Source organism: Pteropus vampyrus, unplaced genomic scaffold (genome assembly GCF_000151845.1).
Source record: "Pteropus vampyrus isolate Shadow unplaced genomic scaffold, Pvam_2.0 Scaffold131, whole genome shotgun sequence".
In the NCBI taxonomy this organism is placed as follows: Eukaryota; Metazoa; Chordata; class Mammalia; order Chiroptera; family Pteropodidae; genus Pteropus; species Pteropus vampyrus.
The window spans coordinates 1,330,071-1,346,089 of record NW_011888912.1 but is presented as its reverse complement, the minus strand read 5'-3'; the positions used below and the strand labels follow the sequence as shown (position 1 = coordinate 1,346,089).

Here is a 16,019-nt window from a genome sequence, read left to right as displayed (position 1 = left end):
TGGACACACCTGGCAGGCTCGAGCGTGGAGGGCATCGTTCAGGACACCACGCTGGAGCCCCTGGGGCCTGCCTCCCGGCTCCGCGTGTGTTTTCAGGTGACCCAGTTGGTGGGAACTGTACCCATCTTTGGGACTCACACCAAAGCGACACGATTTGAGGACCTACACACTTCTTCCCTGTGAGACTTATTTCTGCATCGATTGGTGACAGACAGCAAATTCCCTTCCATCAGTCACTCGGGTTCCTTTATAGGAGAAAGCGGGAGCGCAGACCGATAAATAAACTCGGAAAGCTTTATCGTGGCCTCTCGGGGCATTGATTTTAACCGGCCAACTCAGAATATCTCCTTTCCTGCCAAGTTCTCAGGGGGCTCAGATCATGTCATCTCACAGTGAGGCAAAAAAGTAAAAATAAAAAGTAAAGCTTCCTCCAGGATCGGGAGGCTCCAGGCAGGCCTGGGGTCTCACACACCGGTTCCAGGCTCAGGTGCTGGGCTCACACGGGTTTGGGGTGCAGGCCCTGGCTTTGGGGTGGCTTTCGGAGTGGCCCTGGTCTGGTTTCACTCCCATCACGGGTGAAGCGGGCATCTGAGCTTAGTCACCCATATACCACAACAAAGTTGCCCCCCAAATAGTGATTATTTGAGCTTAGTCACCCATATACCTCAACAAAATTGCCCCCCAAGTAGTGATTACTTATTATCTCTACGGGGGGAAAAGTTTTCCATTCACAAACTGGAAACTTCGTGAACTTGAATCCTAATTAAGTTTGCTTCGTTCTCGCTTTTTAAAAAATAAACTAGCGGCTGACACTCTGAAAGCCATGCTTTCATTTCTTCTTTAGACAACAAACGGGCAGAGTTTTAAGGGATATTTGGGCTAGTTGGTCACTGGTGCCCAGGCCCCCAAATAGTCACAGTCATTAAATGAGGGCAAGTGTGACTGAGGTTCTGCTGACTACCCGTCGCTCAAGAGACGATTTTTGAGGGTCAAAGGTTGAAAGCACTTCAGAGCACCCCAGCACCGCTCCCCCACCCCGAGTATTGGCAGAGAATGTAACACTTTTGAAAAATGAAGAAGAAAAGATAAAAGCGATGGAAGCTAAACATGGCTCATGGTTCATTTCTGCATCTTCAAATGAAACGCAGCGATTCGACTAATTTAAAATACCATTGAAGTGACATGACTCTCTTTAAATATTTTATCACGAAGATGCTATAAGATTTCTTGCCCATATATTACCCCATTTTTCATTTAATTACTGATCAAATGTGCTAGTCGAAAAGACTAAGATCTTGCCATCACCCGGAATAACTTGTGAGATTACAGCAAGCAGGCCTACGCCATCTTCGTCTTGACTTTGTAAAAACCATTCTGGGGTAAAAGATGGAGGTTTCCTTGGCAAGAACTCTCCTGTTTATTGTGGTTAGCACAGAAACCACACAGGACCCAGTCCTGGAGTGGCGAACCTTTGAACACTACATCTATGAAATTCTGTTGTCTTTTCAAATTTTCAGTAACATTTCTTTTTGCTATATTTATCACATTTTCCAAAATATGAAAATGTTCTTTTCATTTTAAACGTTGACTACATGTGAAAAATTAACTCTGGTTCTATTACTCCAAACTATTCCTTTATTAGCAACAGTTGTGCAGTGATGTCAAGAAGAATTTTAAAACCAAAGTACCAAATTTCAAGAGTGGACACATCTGTTTCGCTTTGCCGTTTGTTTTATTGTTTTATTTCTTGGGATACGAATTCACAACTATCTTATGACCGAAGACTAAAGAAAAAACATATGTTGGTAAATCTGATTTCTGCATTTTTTTTTTTTTTTTTTTGGTAAGGGAAGTTGCCTCCCTCAGCTGTCTGCCAATAAGTAATAAATGGACTTGGCAAAAAGTTTATTTAAGTTGGCTTTATTAAGCCAACAAAATACAGAAATCAAGTATAGGACAGGCAGAAAAATCTGTTCCTTTGAAGTCAATAAAAATCCATCTCCTTAATCCTTTTTTTTATTCCAAGCGGTGGTGATTTTTCTCAGCTGACTCACTGAGAACCTTGATTTAGCTAATCTGTCTTGCTTAGTTATCTTTCTTCTCCAAAGCTTTCCTAAAGAAGCACCCTTTTCCCTTGACAACCGTCATCTTTTATCCGTGCATGGCGGTGCATCTGGTTATAAACACTTTCTAGTTAATCCGGATGGAGGTTTCAGAAACAGGTTCTTAATTACGGCCCGTATTTTACAAGAATAAAAACAGCAGTAGGTAGCAAGCCGAAACAACAGACCCACAGAGACGGTCAGCGGCAGCAAGCTGGCTAAAATCTCCAGTCAACCTCTGTCACAGCTTCCTAAGGGTGCTGCCTACCCATTACGGCCATGAAGGAAGAAACGCCAGGACCCGAGCCCGTTGCCCCCGTCTCCACGCCCTAACCCCCCCACGGCAGGATGCCAGCTCAGGCGCACGGGCAAACACACGCACTCGCGCTGGAGGGACGCGGGACTCGCACGGAAAGCCACGATCTCGGTGGAACAGAAAGCTGAACAGACCTCGAGACAGCCCGCGGCCGGCATCTGTCCCGCCCACGGCTCCTTACCTAAGCTGAAGAGCACCAGGAATTTCAGACACACGAACTCCCGCTGGTCGAACTGGAGCGCACGCAGCTTCGCCACCAAGTCCTGCGCGTGGCCCATGAGGCTGCTGAGCGTGGCCCCGGCCTGCGGCACGATCGTGGCGCACTCCACCTGCAGCACAGAGCAGCGTCAGTAGCAGTCGGGCTCGGGACACGCGTGCCTGGGGCGGGGAGCCCCCTCCCCCCCGCCGCCGCCCCAGAAGGTGTCGGAGACACGTCCTGGCGTTATCACACGTGTCTCGATGGGTCTGCTAAATCTGACCATTCTGACAGCTCCATATATATATACACACACACACACACACATATATATATATATATACATATATATATGTATACACATATATATATGTATCTATAAAATGTAATCAGGGAACTGGTCTTGATTACATTTTACAGATACACACACACACACACACACATATATATATATACACACGCACACATACACTTTTTTCTATCGTAAAATTGCATCGACACACAAGATTAGAATGTTTTAATTCTCACGAATATCTTCAAAGAAAAATATACTGTCCATAAGGAGTGAATCCAGCACAGCGCTCTGTGTGCACACGGTGAGACTAGCACACCAGGGAGATGAAGGCAGAAACACGGTTCTGTTTTTATTTTACGGAGACCATGAAGTCATCATCGTTCAAGACCGTGTGCTCGTGGGTGATGGAAGAATCGCGGACAGACAGTTCTTCAGTTCGCTGCTTCCTAAAACTCTGCAGCCACTGTTTGCACATGGCTATTAATACATTTCTCTCTAAAGACAGCCGTGTTCTTGTTTACAAGAAGAATAATGTCTTGACTGGGAAAACAAAACCGAAAAGAGTCTTATTTCCTTCTTCACAAAAACATAAAAGGTGTCATGACGCACCGATCTTGGGTTATTCACGGGGACGTGGGAAGTTCCGTTTGTCCTGAGTTAAGACGTTGGGGCAGCTGTGAGCGATCGTGCCGGCTTCGCGGTGGCAGTGCCAGCCCAGCGGGAAGAGCCCCACGGACACCTGGCGCTCCCACCACCCTCCCTGAGATCTCTCAGCAGCCACGCGGACTGTTAGGTGCATTTAATATTTGCAGCAGCAGCAAATTTGTCTGGGAGGCAAGTCCTCATCTGCCACTCACCCGGAGCAGACTGTATTAAATTTTTATATTTATTGACATTTCATTAGCATAATTGACTGCACTTGCTTCTGCAGGAGAAGGCACAGGGCTGACTCCCGAGCAGGGGAACTCGTCCCTCGAGTGGAATTTGCAATTAAAAACAAGGCAGAATGGATTTTTTTTTTATTGTGTAAATATGATGAGTTGAATTTTCAGCTTTAACTAGAGAATACTGGGTGTACAGAAACCTTTTTCAAGAGTGAAAAATTATGAGTCAGTGGAAAGACGACCCCAAAGGTGTCAATCAGTTTGTATAGAGTCAACTACGCATGAAAAAGCCGCAGTTACAGTGGCTTCCGGGAGAGCCTCACGTCCCGCATGGCCCCGTCCTGCCTGCTTTGTCCCTGTGCTGGCATCTGTCCCCGGCACCCCAACATCAAGGCTTCTAAGAGCCCCTTTGGTTCCTGGTTTCGAACGTGCAGAAGGGGCAGCACACAGGCGGCCTGGATGCGAGCTGGTGGCAGAGGGACCGTGCCGGGCACGTGGCGGTGTCCACCTGGCACACAGGACGTCTCAGAGATCGTGCCGCCTGTGCTCTTACTGAAAAGTGCTGCCCGAGCTCTGAATCTTAAAGTCCACTCATGCTCCCACTGCTCCAGGTACTAAGAATAGAAACCCCCCAGGGACAAACGGGACAGAGGAGTGAATGACAGCTGGGGCCGGACGCGGGAGATCCTGGGACGAGAGACAGGGAGGTCCGGGCCGGCGTGCCACGTCCCAGCGGAGAGCCTTGGGCAAGTCGTGTGAAGTCTCTGGCCCTCTATCTTTAAAGAAGGCAGTTAAGCCAGGTGACGTAAGGCACCGCCCACTTTGGCGATTATCTGGGACCGACGGGAGTTGGGACAATGCTGCCAGCTCTAGCTTGCAGCCAGCGGTCGACTGCGCCATAGCTGTGGCCATCGCAAGCGAAGCCCTAAGTCAGGAGACGTGCGAAGACAAACCCGCACGTGTCGGCATCAGCCTTTCGTTATTGAGGTGGCTGAGCAAACGCCGGCGTGTTGCAGTTCTGACAGGTGGGAAGTAAGTCTGGCTGCCGGAAGTGCAGGCTTGGGAGTGTGGCACACGCCTGGGATGCACCCGGGTGGCCTCGGGGTCCCGGTGGCCCGGGGCGGCCTCCAGGAGACCCGGGCATGCCAGCGCCGTCACAGCCCAGACATTTACCCACAGGCGGCCTCGAAGCTCAGATATGCTTGTTAAGTGGGGCCATGACGTTACCTTCCACAGTAACTTATCGATTCCCGACGGCTCTGAGGGGGCGGGCGACTCATCCCGGAAGCAGCACGCGGAGCCCCTGCTTCCCGGCGTCACCCCATAAGCAGCGTCCTCACGGTTGAATGCGCTTGCTTCAGGAGCCGCTGGCCTTCCCGGTCTTCTGTGCACTTGGGGACATTGATTTACTGCCCTCTTACGCGTGATCTTCGTGCCACTGAATTCCAGGCAAGTATGGAAGGAACACTATAAGTTGGTGTCCCTTCGGGTAAACGTGTCATCATGCAGGTGGAAACCGTTTTAGCTAAATTGCTTCTACTTCTAACAGTTGAAATTTTTGATGACTTGACTATTGTAAGATGCCTGTCACTCGAATACGACCCATGATAATAGAAGATAATGAATAAGTTGCCGGTAGACCTTAGGGTGACGTTGCAGTGGCTGGTAATTAGTGACAATGTGTAAATACTAGAAAAGCAACCCCCCTTTTTGTCATGTATGTAATCTGTAGAGAAATATATATATGTATATAGATTATACATACACAGATTATATATATACGTTTGGTGTGCAATTAGTTTTAAAATAGTGGATAGAAGTGAATTCCTGTCATAACTCTAAGACAATACATAGATCGCATACCGCTTACTATTACCGATGGTCATTATTTCCCTTCTGGTGAACGAGGTGATTATTTAATAGACGCTGCAGAGATGCCTGGTGAGAAGAAGCAGAACTTGACGGCAGCGCTTGGACGCAGTGGCAGTCGGGGGCCGCACCGCCTCCCGGTGCCGCCCTCCGGCACGGACTGTCGGTGGCTCTGGTTCGGTTTGGGGGAGAAGGCGTCGCAGGCCCAGTGCTGCCGCTGGGCCTACGAGGGGCGTGGCCGTTCCGTGTCACGCTCTTCTCTCCGCGAGCTCCAAGTGGCCGTTCCCTGGAAATGCCCGCGTCCCAACGTTCCGTCCGCCGTTTTCTCCTCCGCTCTGCGGCAGGCGCACCGCGCATCTACCCCGAGCCGCGAGCAGCAGCAGAAAGCTTGTCCCCGCGTTGCCACAAAGCGCGTCCGCACTTCAGGGGACGGTCTGCTGTCTGGGGCCCCCTCGGTCGGGACCAGGGCCCTGGTTTTGTGGGCGGAGACACATTTTTCGTCGCTACCCACTCCTCTTGAGACACTCGGCACAGAGCTTTCCCCGTATCCTGGAGGAGTCGCCGTGGGCAGCTGAGCGTGTTCCACGCATGGACCCGGGGTTCACACCGGTGACGGGAGCATGTGCCGTGTTTCCTGTACGGCGACTGAGGGGGGTGCCAGGGTTCAGAGTGTACCGGCGATGCCTCATCACTGACCTCTGATCCTGGGGCGCGGGGAGGCCAGTGTGGTCAGACCTCTCACTGCAGGGTCAGGCGCTTCCTTCTAGAAGCTGGGTCACAGCCGGGGCAGCTTCGAATGCCCACTGACCCCTGGTACCCCTCCCTGAACCTCCTGCCGTCACATCCGAACGTGCCATGGGCTCGGCTGCAGAAGCCGACGGTGCAGAGTGCCACCAAAGGTCAAAGGTTGGCCACCAGGGCCACCGACCCGGCGGGTGGACCAGCCGCCCCCGGCGCGAGTGTGGGGCTCCGTCTGACTCCTCCCTCCTTTGCTGACCTGCAGAAGTGCATTCTGAAACCACATGGATGACGCTGTTCTCGTCTTGGGGGCGCGCCTTAGGCTGCCTGCAGGGAATTTTGCACGCTTTTTTCTTGAAATAACGCCGTTTAATTTTCCCCGTGACATCAACCTCACGACCTGATGCGACGCGTCACAGACACGGATTTCTCTCGTTGCTTCTGGTTCACACTCTGCACATGTCCTCAGCGGTGTGTCAGCGTCTCGGGCAGACACACTGCCTTGTGCAGCTGATGTAGGGCGATGGCATTTGAATGCTTTTCCCTTCCTTTCTAGCTTCATCTTAATGCCGAAATAACTTTATCACAGTAAGTAATAATCACATTAAAGTCGCTTCTGGATAATTTAGATCTGTTTTTACAATGTGTTTACAGTGCCACACCAAAAAGATGAAAACATTTGGCCCAATGACCTTGTTTTGTTGGCAGTCCCACAGAGGCCGCCCTGCCCTGCAATGAATTACACGCGGGCCTCTGGCAAGTGCAGGCTCGGGGACAAGCATGTCACACAGGGATGCAGCGCCTGTTGGGGAAGAACAAACTGTGCCCCAGGCGGCCGTGGGCTTAGTGTTCTGCCACGTCTCCTATCAACTGTCACCTCTCTGCCTCGGTTCCTCATCCGTGAAATGGGGACAGTAATAACAGGACTTTCTTGCTAGGTCCTTGGCTCCGCAGATGCCATCTTGGCTTCGATGACGTCTCATTGCCATGGCAGCGCTTCGCAGAACCGCGTCCGTGGTTCTTCCTGCAGTCCTCGGAGGGGACTCTGCTGCAATCCCCTCTGGGCCGGCGAGGACGGTTATGGGACTTGCTCGAGGTGACGCAGAGAGGAAGCTTTGGGAAGGGGACACACGCGGTCCGCCTGACTCTAAACTAGACACACGCGGATACACACGCACATTTCACGCCAGAGAGCGAGCGGTCTGCGCTGACGAAAACACACCCGTCGCCGTAGACCGAACACACCGAGGAGGAGGACGTCTCGTGTTTTGTTTTCTTCAACTACGTCCGTAACTTTGTCTTTTAAAAATTACCCCCCCGAATATCGCCCTGCTCTTACTCAACATAGTCTTTCTTTCTTTTCATCGTTCTTTTAATCTTCTTCTTAAAATTGGCGTGCACCAAATAACTTATTATTGTTATTGTGTTAACACAAATCTCGTTTTCCTTGCAAATCGAGGAAGCATCTGTCTGCCTGCTCAGAAAGGACGCTTAGCGTCTCCACACACACGTGCCTGGCCCCAGGGCAGGGCGCGGGTCAGGTCTGCGCCTCAAAGGTGCTTCGCTCCCGTGGGACTGGTGACGCCTCAGCCACGCGCCCTAGAAGGAGGGCAGGGGCGAGATGAAGAACTCTGGTGAGGACGGGTGCTGTGGGTCTGGCATCCAGGTTAACCTGTCCCAGCCGAGCGCCGAGGTTAGCGATCGTTAGTTCTGCGGTAGTGCGATCGGTTGACATTCGTCCTGTGCCTGACCTCTCCAGCGTCAAGCAGCTTTGGAGATGTAGAAGGACGCTGTGGCCCGCCTTAAAACGTCCTTCTCATTCTGTTAATGGAAAGCCCTCCTCCTCAGAAGTCACGGGGAGCCCAGACATGCTCAGGGCACCTGGTCTAGCTTATTCCACCAAGAAAAGGTCTGATCCGTTGTTTCCTTAAACGAGAAGGTCCAGCGATGACAAATTGTAATCCGGCTGTTCACCTGCACTGGGTGGGTGGAAAAGCATGGCCAGAGGTTTGACAGAAACGTGACCCTTTCAAGGGGGGGACAGAGCCAGAGACGTTCTAATTACGAGGTGCAGTGTCGGGGGGCTGCTGGACTGAGAAAGGAGCATAACGTAATGTGGACTCACTGTGTTGCGCACCTGAAACTAATCTAACATTTTATGTCAACTGTCATTTAAAAATAATTTTTAAAAAAGTGTGGGGGGGGAGCTGAAGAATTGGGCTGTGAGGAGGTGACTAGCTCGCTACGGAGGGGGTCCCCTCCCTCAGCTGTGATGGCCACACAGCAAGTACCAATAACTGACACTAAAGACTATAAAGACCATGTCCTCCTCTGCTGTTCTTGGTTCTGAAAATCAGAAAGACAAGAAATGCACTTTCTCTACTTTTTAAATGGTAATTACCTCTACCCAGGGGCAGCACTTAAGGGAAAATGAAATGTGAAGCAAGGAACATTTCTAAAGAGCAGGCATGAAAGTGCTTCGAGAAAGGATGGCACAAGCCATTTCATCTCTGAAACTCAGAAGGAAATGAAATCACATTAATTTGTGGGCCGTGTCTTGTTCTCTTAATGCAGCTCCTGGCTGGGTGGGGACAGGAGGGTGGGCTGTGGGGTCCAGCCGGTGACCACACTCTGGGAATGAGGACGTCCCCGCCAAAGACGAGGGCCACGGGGCAAAAATGCCAAACGCGAATTTGAAAGCACAGGAAGTCAAACCCACCGAGCCTTTATTTTCTTGTCTGGAGTGCGGACAGCGGGAAGCAGGCAGTGATGGCGATGGTCGAATTGATTCGATTTGCAGAAACTCTGAAACAGTGCTTGTCTCTACTCTGATCGGGAAAATGTGATTTATCTAATAACACAGCGACTGGCGTGGAGACAGCAGTCGCTGTGTTATTCGGCTTCAGATGTGCCCTGCGTGGCTTCACGGCACATACACCTGTGGCCGCACGTGAAAGACGTTGGTGCCCAGTGCGAGGACTCAGCGCTGCCGGACGCCACAGTGACGCCTGGGCAGGAAAGCGGAGACCCACGGGAGGGGTCGCTGTGTCCCACGCACTTATTTTAATGACGCCTCAGTTACGGGAGGGAGGGCGAGAAATAGAGGGGCCTGCCGAGTTCCTACGAGGCTGGGCTTAGGTCCGCTGAGACGTTCTCAGCCCCCAGGTGCCCACAAGGCCGACTGTCTGTCCCCTCCTCCAAGGCGTCCCTCACTGTCACCTTCTCGGTAAGGCCACGCCGACCACTCCTATTTCGCCCTGCACCCCGGGCCGTTCCTGTCCTCTCCCCTCGCACAGCCTCCGGCCTCTGACGGCCCGTGGCTGTTCCCGGGGTTCCGTGCGGGCGGCTTCCCCGGCCGCAGCGTCACGAGCCACAAGGGCAGGAGTCTTTTCCTGTTTTGTCCACCAGCTTATGCTGATGCCCCAGGAGAGTGACCGGCCCACTAGGGGACACGCCACACGTATTCACTGACGGAACAAATAGCTATTCAGAGAAGAGTAGGACCCAAGAGAAATTTTTTCTCTCTCTCCCTTTCGAGCGATGACGCCTGAAAACTGATCTCCTGTACCCCCTCATTCGCCTGTCCTCATGCCACGTTTAGATGACATTCGCCATTTGCACCAGTTTCTTCCACCAATACGAATCCAAAACAGTGACGATTCCACAATTAATGTTTTTGTTATTGTGTTTTAATCGCTGACAAACAAGTGTGGCCGATGAACGCAGAAGCTCAAGGAGAAAACCCCAGGCACCGAATCCTAATTTCGACCTCACGATTGTTTGACCCTTCAACACCCAACTTCCGGTCCCCGCAGCCCGGCTGCGGCCTGTGTTGTGACTGTGTGTGCTGGGACGCTTCACTGTGACCGCCAGGGTCGGGACGGACCAGACCGAGGCTGCGGTGACCAGACCACAGCACGCAAGGGCTTCCGGGCCGGTCAGAGGCCCGCCCTTCTGAACACGGTTTGCAGATGCGCTTTTCGGGTCCCTGTACTCACTTGCTGTCCGGTCACCAGGAAGATGGACCCCTCCTTCCCGTGCACCACCTGCCGGTAGATGTGGTCGAGGACCAGGAGCTCGCTCCAGCAGTTCTGAAGCAGCTTCATTTGATCATCCACCTGTGAAAAAGCAGGGGAAAATGGCACCGTCATTCACGGCTTCCTTGTTTTTGATTCTTGACAGAAGAGAACTCGCTGTAAGTGGGAGGTGCCCGCCCAGGGCCCGCGAAGCACAGACACCCTGCGGTCACATCACTGCTTCTGAAAATCGCCATTTTCATTTGGACGAATGCTCTTTAATCTACCCAGAGACGCTTAAGCTAAGTATTTCGAATCGGCGAGCTGCTGGGAAAAGCGCCCACGCGATTGCCGTAGCCGCATTCGCAGAGCGGGCGTGGAGTTGGCCCGTCGGGGAGGGCGCCGCGGCCTGTCCCCAGCAGACGCCGTCGGGACCCCAAGCAGCCTGTGCGTGTGCACCTGGCGGCTGGCGCGGCGACCCGCTGAGACGGCGTGCGGACTCGAACAGTGGCCGAGCCCGGAGCATGCGCAGGGAAGGCAGCGTGACTCTCGGAGATGGACACACCCCGCCACTGCCATCGGCTCACAAAACCGTTCCGGCCACCCCGTGTGGTCGCGACGCTGACCCTGTCGCTTTCCGTTCGGACGGCGTCCCCACAAACTCCCTGAACTTCAGTGTCTCTGTGTGAAAAATGGGCCAGGGACAGCGCCCACGCCACAGGGCTGCCGTGAGGCCGTGCCATCGAGGGCATCTTAGCCACACTCCACCTCGCCCTCCGGGGGGCGGCCGCGTACAGGACAAACACGCCCACAGACCACAGTCTCCATGCTGAGAGCCTGCCGGCCCAAGACCTGTGCTCCCGAGGGTGGTGGCCGTGTTAGACCTGCCTGTGCCTTTAAAAATAACGCCTGGCATCGCTAAGTTTCTCCGGCTTGTGCGTATTGTCTTAGCCGTGGACCCCAGAGCGTGCCTTCGAAATCAGAGCAGACATCGCTACGTTCGGTTTTCAGATGGGGACCCAGGGCCTTAGGGAGGGCCGGCGGCCTGCCCACAGGACTCTCTTCCCCCGAGATTAGGCCGCCTCCAGATGATGTCGTCAGGTGCTAGAATGTTCTACACCAGGTTAATCTGACTCGCTTTTAACAACTGCGCGTTTAAGCAGCCGTTCTGCGGGGCCCTGGGCAGTCGGCGACGAGGAAGAATACAGCGGCGGTGATGCCAGCCGGGGCCACAGGGCACAGGGCACAGCCGGGGGCCGACAGAGCACCAAACAGCTCCGCGCGTTCCAGCTGAGAGCTGTCCAGGCCACTTTCTCTAGGCCCTGTGTTCTTACCTACAACTATGTGAGACCGTTCTTGCCGTGAGGATGAAATGAGGTAGATGGGACAGTCCCTTCACAAACAGTGAGACGAAACAGGATGAAGAAACGAGGGCCAACCGAGGGCTCGCCGCCGGAGGGCCATGCTGAGTCCGTTGAGAAGGAAAAAGGCAATTGCAGAGATCTAAGCTACCACCGGGCTTGGGGTCAGGAAAAGGGACCCCAACATCCCCGTCCGAAAGACTTGGCATCAGCTGGTGTGCTGATGTGAACAAAAGCATTTCATTCGTCAAGCACATCGACACTTTTGGGAGACGATATTTAGCGGGCGTAAGTGCCAGACCTGGGTACACGGCAAATGGGACCAGTGCAGTCCCCGTCTTGTGGAATGACTTGTGGGGACAGCGCTTGGTGATTTAGCGGGAAATCTCCAGAGTGTCGTGTGGTGTCACACGTCAGGTCACGGGTGGCAGTGACAGAGATCCGCCTCAATGTTCTCTGCAAACTGCTGCCACCGGGAGTGGCGGCCACATGTCCTAGCGACATACGTGTCGATCCTGGCAGCTGTCTGCGCTGCCGGGTGATTTCAAAGCAGAGCGCCCTCGCCCGGCGGCCCAGCGTGCCCTTGTGTCAGCAAACCCTGTGTCACGGCCTCCCCGGCGGTGGTGGCCGTTTGGCTCCGCGGTAGATTTTTACTTTGTGATGTGACGCTTCAGATATTTCGTTCTCTTTCCAGGGAACCCTAAAACACTGTACTTTAAGATTGTTTCCCCAGAAGCAATGAGCACACGCATTAATGTCGCCGTAAGACCCGTCCAAGTGACTGCAAGGTCACCTACAGGGGACGCCAGAGTACGAACCTATTTACTCAGCAAGAAAATGTACTTTTTTCATTTTGCAGGTGGGAAAGTGAAAAAGCTACGCGATGATCCGCTGGCCGCACCGCGGAGCAGGAAGGGCGAGTGGAGCGAGCGGGAGCGTGTTTTCTGGAGCCGGCTCATCGCGGCCCTTCCTCTCCACTGCGTCTGACGGTCGCCGACCCTCACGGGTAGCACGACAAGGGCACTCCAGGTCGTGAGCGTGAGGTAGGAGCGTGGCGTTTCCTGGCCCTCTTTCCTGCTGGGACGTTGAGACCGTACGTCTGAATAAGGACGCATTCGGTGTCACATTCGGAGGAAGAGCAGGCGGCGGCGTTCTCGGCTCTCGCTCCCGGCGCGTGTGTGTGCGTGTGTCAGGGGCGGGCGTGAGCAGGGCGCTGCCCAGGAGGGAGCGAAGCTTCTGCTTCCGTGGATCCTCTAGGTCCCTTGCGAAGGGGCTGGGTGTCTTTCAGCCCCCCGTGGGCCTCCGGTTGCCACGTGCAGAGGCAGTGGGGACGGCCCGGCCCCTCGGAGCCACACAGTCGTGGCTGCTGTGTCGGTGGAGATGGGGAGCAGCGAAAATGGCCGTGTCTGTAAGTGGCGCTTTGCGGTCGGCTCTCCCTGTGTCACCCCCGGCGCCGCCTCCTCCGTGCTGTCCACCTAGGTCTCTGCGAGGACCTCCCTGGTGCCACGAGCCCTGTCGCTGCTCGTTTGTCTGTGTCCCCCTCGAGGCCGTGGCAGGACTGGAGCCGCAGATCCTGCAGCGAGGGCCCCAGCACTTGGCAGAACGGATGCGTTTTATAAATGCCCGTTTAGCGAGGGGACGCATGACCGCACTGCCGTCACTTTCTGGACGTTGCTGCTCGTCACCTGTGTGTGTCTGTCCTTAGCCCACGGTGCGAGCGAGCGGCTCCTCCGTGTCTGCGGAGGGGCTGCTGTTCTGTGCCCGACAGCCTTTCGCGTCGGCCCAGCCATGCGTGCCGGGGGCTCTGGGCCCCGCGTGGCCCCAGAAAGATGTCCTGACTGCCTGTCATTTGAACACCTCTCCTGAGCAGTTGTCCCTTGTTTTCACACCCTCCGAGGGGGTATCCAAGCCAGCACTCCGTTGCATTATTTTCCATAATCGATTACTTCGTATTTTGTATCACCTGGTCCGTAGGCAGCTTTGCCCTGCCGCAGGTGATGCGGTTTTTATGTGTCTCAGGACAGCAGGGCGGGGAAAATAAATCAGGTGACCGACTTGTTCCTTATCTCTAGATAAGAAATGCTGGCAATTTCGAAGTCACTTTTTCTTTAGAAAGGGGTCGTAGGAGACGTGGGGGTGGGGAGGACACAATCTGCGACGTTTGAGTAAATTTTCCAGGTATCAATGCTGTTGGTGCACAGCTCAGGTTGGCATTTGGGGAGCGCCGAAGGGGACCGAGTGTGCGCCTTCCTTGATTAGAAGGGGACCGAGTGTGCGCCTTCCTTGATTAGAACCTCTCGCTGGCAGTTCGCGACGCTGCCTGGTATGAGCTGCGTTATCAGCCGTAATAAAGCGAAGGCTTATCTCAGAAGCCCGGCTGCTCCATGACACAGCCGGGCGGGGCGGGGAAGACAAGCCTCGTATTGTCCCGAAGCCGACTTCCCACGGCCAGAGGTTAATCATTAGAAATGAGTGCTGTGGCCCGCACAGGCTCTGGCGGACAGTCCGAGGACAGAGACTGTATAGACCGCTCTGGCGCCCACACCAGCTTGCCCGAGCCTTCCTGCTGCCCCCGCCCCCTTCTCCCTGTCGACGACCGGACTATGGCTTCTCCGCTTTCCCTCTGGCTGGCGTCTGAAAGGGACGCCACCACGCATCACTGCGGTCCAGCTTCAGGAGAGAGCTGTAGGGAGGCGCCCACCGGCCCGGGCTGGGGGCGGGCGGGAGCCGGCATCCGTCTTCGGTGACTATGGCAGACTGCTGCAAAGTCCAAGAGCGACGCCTCCACGCTGACAATGATTAAACCGGCACCGCAAACAGCCAGGAAGGCTCCCTGTCCGGTGTCTGAGACCAGAGGACTTGTGAGCGGCTGTCCCCCTGCTTGAGGGTCATGGACGTGGTCCCAGGGGACTCTCCACGTGGGTTGCTGCTGTCCCGTAATAGAGACCTGGGACCGGGCTGTTCTGCCTCTTCCTCTGACTCTCCAGGGGGACATGGCGTTTCCCTTCCCCGTATGTCACTGCCTCTAGGTGAGGGCAGTGGGCAGGGGGCGTTACCCGTGTGGCATTGGCCCCCAGCCCATCCCCACGAACCTCCCCTGAGCTATACGCACACCGTCTCCCAGCTGAGCCACGAGCAACCATGCAGATGCCAGAGCCAGACAGACGAGCCACCTGCCTCTCCCTCCCTGTCGTTTGTCCTGCAGTCACCAGAATCAATTCTTCAGTCACGTGCTTCCTTTGGACACTAACCTTTTCCAAATACCCTAGATGTTCTTTCGGAGGCCACTGCCCTGCAGGGTGGTCTAGGGTGGCCAGAAACGAGAAGAGACAGCTGGCAGCCCGCACCTCCGATGCAGTGGGGCCCCTCGGGCCTGGGCCAGCTCCACGTGACTGGGTGTCACGTGGGAGAGAGAACGAGGCAGCTGTGGGCAGAGGGAGGAGACGGCATGACAGACCGGCCTCCACTTCACACGCCTCAACCCAGTCACCGGTGGACGCGGTCAGAGGGGCCGCAGGGACCCACTGCCAGTCAGCGCCCCGCAGCGGGGACTCACGAGCAGGCGTCACCAGGGGCGGGCTCAGCACGTCCTGTGTGGTGGGGCTCGTGTTAGAGGCTTCCGCCACACGCCATTCCGTTTCCTTCCAAGTAGAGCTCTGCCAGAGGGAGGCGTGTTTATCCAGAACATCCCGGGCCTGGCAGATGCTGGCTGCCCGGTGCCGTGTCCCGTGTCACTCCACACCCCGGTGCCGTGTCCCGTGTCACTTCATGCCCGGGTGCCATGTCCGCTGTCACGCCACGTGATGTGCTAACGCCAGACACGCGACGTCACTTTCCTTCACCTGCCTGCTTCGCCCGTGATGGGAACGAAATCAGACCAAGGTCACCCCAGGCGCCAAGCCACATCCGAAGGTGTGTAGTGTGTGTCAGCGTTAAACGCCGCAGGTGAGAGATGTCACCAGATGCCATGATGTAGCCGCTTTCTAACAGAATCATACCTGTGTGTGTCACGTGCCACCGAGTCAGCTCCGACTGCTGACGACTCTGTGAAGGAGTGACATCCAGTGCCCTGTCCCCAGCCCTGCTCGGCTCCCGTGGACTCAGCCTGTGGCCTCTCACGGAGTCACCGCTCCCACACGTGGGCGTCCCCTGTGCCTGCCGCCTGCCGGTTCCCCGGCACTCCCGTCTGTCCTGAAGCGCCTTGCCTCCTCAGGACGTGCCCGAGTGGACAGCCTCAGCCTG

The 16,019-nt window shown here is 54.8% G+C and overlaps 1 protein-coding gene across 5 annotated transcripts in view; it reads right to left on the bottom strand.

The window, feature by feature from the left end:
• Nucleotides 1-16,019, bottom strand: part of NR5A2 (nuclear receptor subfamily 5 group A member 2) — an 86,333-nt gene that overhangs the window by 23,323 nt on the left and 46,991 nt on the right. For all 5 annotated transcript variants that reach the window (XM_011367252.1, XM_011367250.1, XM_011367247.2 and 2 more), the window contains 2 exons: nt 10,399-10,518; nt 2,600-2,747 (listed from right to left, as the gene is read on the bottom strand). In XM_011367252.1, coding sequence (XP_011365554.1) covers nt 2,600-2,747; nt 10,399-10,518 — 268 coding nt within the window. The remainder of the gene's footprint in view (nt 1-2,599; nt 2,748-10,398; nt 10,519-16,019) is intronic.